This window comes from Leptodactylus fuscus, chromosome 11 (genome assembly GCF_031893055.1).
Source record: "Leptodactylus fuscus isolate aLepFus1 chromosome 11, aLepFus1.hap2, whole genome shotgun sequence".
NCBI lineage: Eukaryota > Metazoa > Chordata > Amphibia > Anura > Leptodactylidae > Leptodactylus > Leptodactylus fuscus.
Window position 1 is genome coordinate 30,347,901 of NC_134275.1, and position 6,000 is coordinate 30,353,900.

A 6,000-nucleotide genomic window follows, 5' to 3' on the forward strand; every position below is an offset into this window, starting at 1 on the left:
TACCTGGACCCTGTTGCCCACTGATGCATCCCTCTCTGGTGGAGAGTGTCCACGGTCCAGCTAAGGCCGGACCCTGTTGACTACCTATGTCTCCCTCTCTGGTGGAGAGAACATCCAGATAAGCGTTCCATAGGAGGAACATGAAATTGAATGTAGAGTCCACGGTCCAATTTATCTGGACCCTGTTGACCACTGATGCATCCCTCTCTGGTGGAGAGTGTCCACGGTCCAGCTAAGGCCGGACCCTGTTGACTACCTATGTCTCCCTCTCTGGTGGAGAGAACATCCAGATAAGCGTTCCATAGGAGGAACATGAAATTGAATGTAGAGTCCACGGTCCAATTTATCTGGACCCTGTTGACCACTGATGCATCCCTCTCTGGTGGAGAGTGTCCACGGTCCAGCTAAGGCCGGACCCTGATGACTACCTATGTCTCCCTCTCTGGTGGAGAGAACATCCAGATAAGCGTTCCATAGGAGGAACATGAAATTGAATGTAGAGTCCACGGTCCAGTTTACCTGGACCCTGTTGACCACTGATGCATCCCTCTCTGGTGGAGAGTGTCCACGGTCCAGCTAAGGCCGGACCCTGATGACTACCTATGTCTCCCTCTCTGGTGGAGAGAACATCCAGATAAGCGTTCCATAGGAGGAACATGAAATTGAATGTAGAGTCCACGGTCCAATTTATCTGGACCCTGTTGACCACTGATGCATCCCTCTCTGGTGGAGAGTGTCCACGGTCCAGCTAAGGCCGGACCCTGTTGACTACCTTGTCTCCCTCTCTGGTGGAGAGCACATCTAGAGAAGCATTCCATAGGAGGAACATGAAATTAAATGTAGAGTCCACGGTCCAATTTACCTGGACCCTGTTGCCCACTGATGCATCCCTCTCTGGTGGAGAGTGTCCACGGTCCAGCTAAGGCCGGACCCTGTTGACTACCTATGTCTCCCTCTCTGGTGGAGAGAACATCCAGATAAGCGTTCCATAGGAGGAACATGAAATTGAATGTAGAGTCCACGGTCCAATTTATCTGGACCCTGTTGACCACTGATGCATCCCTCTCTGGTGGAGAGTGTCCACGGTCCAGCTAAGGCCGGACCCTGTTGACTACCTATGTCTCCCTCTCTGGTGGAGAGAACATCCAGATAAGCGTTCCATAGGAGGAACATGAAATTGAATGTAGAGTCCACGGTCCAATTTATCTGGACCCTGTTGACCACTGATGCATCCCTCTCTGGTGGAGAGTGTCCACGGTCCAGCTAAGGCCGGACCCTGATGACTACCTATGTCTCCCTCTCTGGTGGAGAGAACATCCAGATAAGCGTTCCATAGGAGGAACATGAAATTGAATGTAGAGTCCACGGTCCAATTTATCTGGACCCTGTTGACCACTGATGCATCCCTCTCTGGTGGAGAGTGTCCACGGTCCAGCTAAGGCCGGACCCTGTTGACTACCTTGTCTCCCTCTCTGGTGGAGAGCACATCTAGAGAAGCATTCCATAGGAGGAACATGAAATTAAATGTAGAGTCCACGGTCCAGTTTACCTGGACCCTGTTGACCACTGATGCATCCCTCTCTGGTGGAGAGTGTCCACGGTCCATCTAACGCCAGACCCTGTTGACTACCTATGCCTCCCTCTCTGAGGAGAGCACATCTAGATCGGCTGGGTAGGCTATTTGGTCTCATCATATGTCCGCCTGATCACGGCTTATCCAAGATCCATCGGTCCTTCAACTTGTTCAAGCCAGACAAATACGTAAGGACCCTCCCTCTCCAGGGCATCAAGCAACTTTATCTAGACAGCTCTCCCATTCGGCAAATCCTTGGCCCCCCACACCTTCACAAAGGTAGTGGCCCCGGTCGTAGCCGCCCTGCGCCTCCAAGGGATCTTATTGTCCCATAACTAGACGAATGGCTCCTAAAAGCCCGGTCAAAGGAGGTGCTTGCCACACAGTTGGAATCCACTGTGGCTTTCCTAAATGAGCTGGGCTGGCTAATAAACTGGCAGAAGTCGGTAGTGGTTCCATCTACCCCGATTCAATTTCTGGGTTTATCTTGGATTCTCTCAGCATGATGATCTCCCTGCCTCCTCCTTGGAAGGAGAAGATTGGTCAAGCGGCTCATCACCTATCCACAACCCGGAAGGTTACTATCAGGACCGCCATGAAGGTCCTAGGTCTCATGTCCGCAGCCATCAAGGCAGTTCTGTGGGCCCTATGGCACATGCGCCCCTTACAGTGCGAGATCCTGAGAGTCGGGAACCACAGTCACAATCCAGTTATCCATCAGAACCCGTCGATCACTGGCTTGGTGGTCCCAGCTCAGAGACGGGAAATCCACGGTCCAGACATCCTGGACCCTGTTGACCACAGATGCCTCCCTCATAAGATGGGGAGTGCTTCTGGGGGAGACCCCGGTACGTGGGACCTGGAACCAGCTTAGAGAAGGCTCATTTGTCCAACTGGCGAGAGCTCACTGCGGTGCATCGTGTGCTTCTAATGTTTGCACCCCACCTGCAAGGGAAAGCTGTGAGAGTGAAACAGACAACTTAACAGCAGTCCGATATATCAGCAAACAAGGGGGGAACCAGATCCCCCTCGCTTTTGCAGGTGACAAATCTAATATTCTCCTGGTGGAGAGGAATCTTTCACAACTATCAGCGGTTCATATTCAAGGTGGGCTGAACATCCTTGCGGATCAGCTAAGCAGAGGCCTGGTGATGACAGGCGAATGGTCCCTAAATCCGGACATCTTTCATCATCTCACTGAGATGTGGGGTCTCCCCGAGGTGGACCTGATGGCCACCCAGTACAACGCCAAAGTGACAAGGTTTTGCTCCCTCTACCGGGAAGACAATCCTTTGGCGGTAGATGCCCTGTCAATACCTTGGAGGTTCAAACTGGCATACGTTTTTCCTCCTATTCTGATGATTCCGAAGGTATTGGCGAAACTCAGGCAGGACCAGACTTCGGCAATAGTGATCATGCCGTTCTGGCCAAAAAAGGGCATGGTTTACCCACCTCATCCTAATGAGTCAAGGGACCTACTGGAGGCTTCCACAAGTCCAAAACCTGGTAATTCTGAACTGACAGCTCTGCCAGGACCTGGACAGGTTCAACCTCATGGCCTGGAGGTTGACCGCATCGTATACGGAGATAGACCATTATCCCAGGCCGTTCTAAGAACGTTGGCCCATTCAAGAGCGGATTCAACTAACAGGAGTTACCAAAGGATCTCGGATAGGCAGCTTAATAACTCTGCTATCAAATCGGTCTTGGAGTTCCTACAGAGTGACCTGGATAAGGGGCTAACTCCAGCTACCCTGAAGGTTCATGTTTCAACACTTTCCGCTCTTCTAGGGACCTGGTTATAACAAGATCCTCTATTAAAGTAATTCCTTAAAGGGGCCTCTAGGCTCTGCCCTCAGATGCGGCCCCCTGTCCCGCAATGGGACTTGGCTGCGGTTCTTCAGGGGCTTTGTTCTCCCCCGTTTGAACTCTTAACAGAAGTGGACTGGAGATATCTCTCCTACAAGGTAACCTTCTTGTTGGCAATTACCTCTGCCAAAAGGATTGGAGAATTACAAGCTTTGGCTGCCTCGGAGCCATTCATTACCTTTTTCCCTGATAGGGTTCAACTTGGGTTCATCCAGGGATTTTGTCCTAGGGTCGCATATATCTGCGCATATATTTGGATTGTACAGCTTCCTTTCGAAGAACCTGCTCATCAATACCTACGGCCGTAACAAAGGTGTTAAAGCCACCCTGTCAAGATTGATCAGGGAGGCCATCGCTTGCTCTCTTCGCGCTCAAGACCTACCAGTACCGGAATTGGACCAACTTCCCGGTCAGAGAGACGCTCGCTCTCCTTAGAGCAGATATGTTCCGCTGCTTCCTGGAGTTTTCATCTGATGTTTGCCAGACACTGCAGATTGGACTGGCGCAGCTCAGAGGCCACAGCCTTCGGACATTCTGTCTTGGCATCTGCTTGCCAAGATCTCCCACCCTAGTTGGGATTTTACTTGCTAGATCCCCATCTTGTGCTGCTGTTTGGCGTAGGGGGAATGGAAGATTATAAAGATAATCTGTTTTCCCTTAGCCCAAACAGCAGCACAAGGCTCCCTCCCATTGTTTATGGTAATGTTTGTATTGTTATATTGCCTTTTATACTTTTAACTAACACAGGGGGGAGGAGGTCGCTCTGGCCTCTTATAGGGGGAAAAACTGTTAGCTAATTAAAAGTTCCACCTGTCCTAACAGCACACAGGGGCAGGAATACCCCATCTTGTGCTGCTGTTTGGGCTAAGGGAAAACAGATTATCTTTATAATCTTCCAGTCTTCACTGCTGTAAAATCTTCTTTCTTTCTGGTTTCTTGTGTCATTTGGTGGGCGTGGTTTCACACGCAACCTGCTGTTTAGCTCCGCCCCGAAATTAGCATGTAGCTCCGCCCACCGCATAGCGTGATCTTATGGGGTGGCTGAAGGGCCTGTGATGTCATCAAAGGTCCTCAAACAACACTATATGCACAATATTGGACTATGAAGTACAGGCAGGAGCAACTCCATTCTGTGTTACATACAGAGACTGCCTGTCTCTGCCATAATGAACACAATTTAATTAGCTAGCCTGATAACTGGGAGAACAGAAGACGAGTTCAGAAATGAAAGCAGCTCCTCTCCCCTATCTGATAGCAGGAAGCTAGGTCATGTGGTGTAGACACAGGAATAGCTAGAAACACAGGCTGGCTCCCTGCACTTAGCCCCTCCTCCCTCCCCCCTGAGAGCAGCAGATACATCACTTGACTCATGAGCGGCTAAGTCAGGGCTGTGGCCACAAAGAAATGAATAAAGTAAGATAGTGGACAAACAAAGCAGTTTTTCTGAAGCAATGTATTTAGGAAAAGTCTTACATCCACATTAACCAGCAGTATAGATAGGATCCTTGTGATGGGACAACCCCTTTAAATACTATGCTAGAGCATTTTTTTATTTTAACTCTGTCTTGTGATATTCTTCTGTTGTTCCTCCTGGAAACCTATGATTCCATTAACAGCGAGGTGGTAGCGGTCTCTTTGTGGATCAGGGATGGCTGTCGGCCTTTGTACTTACAATTCTCTCTCTCGTTCTTGTAGGTATCCCGAAGAGGATGGTTCTTTTACCAGTTATGAAGTTTCCAGCATATCCAGTCCCCCACTACTCCTTTTTTTAACACACACATTGGACCAGACAGTCCAGAATGTCGGAGATGGAGCTTATTTTCTTTGACCGTGGGATTTTCTTTGTAAAGACCCTTTTTTCCTACTTTTTTTATTTTAACAGAAAACAAAAAAAAAAGTAAATTTAGTTCTTTAAAAACTTGAAGAAAATTGTACTGTGAAATGTTACCTCATTTACAGATAACTTAACTCTTTTACTGCCAGTAGGCACAGCCATGTATAGAAAGTCTTATCTGGCACCAGAGGTAGGAAGATAAGATGTAGATGATGAGACAGAGCTTTTAAATGAAGACTGTAAAATGACTAAATACATTTGTGAAGGATGTACCATATTATACTGATACAGAATAAAATGTTTTGTCCTACACGTCGCACCGCGCTGCCTGTTTCATCCAAGCACTGCCCGAAACGGTAAGTAGGTCATGATGGGACCCCTTACGGGGAGACGAATTTATCAGTCTCGCATAGAAGGAGGAAATATTGGCACATATTTTATATAAGGCACTTGCTTACACTAAACCATAACCCCTGTTGTGCAACTTGTTCACCTCATTGGGTAAATCAGAGCATGGCAGGGTGTCATTATAATGGAAATCTACACCAGTCCCTATCTTCTATGGCCATAGCGGAGGCTGAGGAGAGGTCTGGAAAAATAATAAGCACTGATACTCCCCTTCCTTCACCCCTCCTGGATGATGTCAAGGGAACTGGTGAGGCCTTTGATCGGGCCTTAGGGATCACCGGGGGAGCAGCGATGTCCTGACACAATCACAGGCCTT

At 48.8% G+C, this 6,000-nt stretch overlaps 1 protein-coding gene across 5 annotated transcripts in view; it reads left to right on the top strand.

The window, feature by feature from the left end:
• The window catches only part of STRBP (spermatid perinuclear RNA binding protein), a 105,705-nt gene extending 100,116 nt beyond the window's left edge, over positions 1-5,589 (top strand). For all 5 annotated transcript variants that reach the window (XM_075260190.1, XM_075260189.1, XM_075260193.1 and 2 more), the window contains exon 19: positions 5,138-5,589. In XM_075260190.1, coding sequence (XP_075116291.1) covers positions 5,138-5,214 — 77 coding nt within the window. In that variant the 3' untranslated portion in view covers positions 5,215-5,589. The remainder of the gene's footprint in view (positions 1-5,137) is intronic.
• The last annotated feature ends 411 nt before the right edge of the window (positions 5,590-6,000 follow it).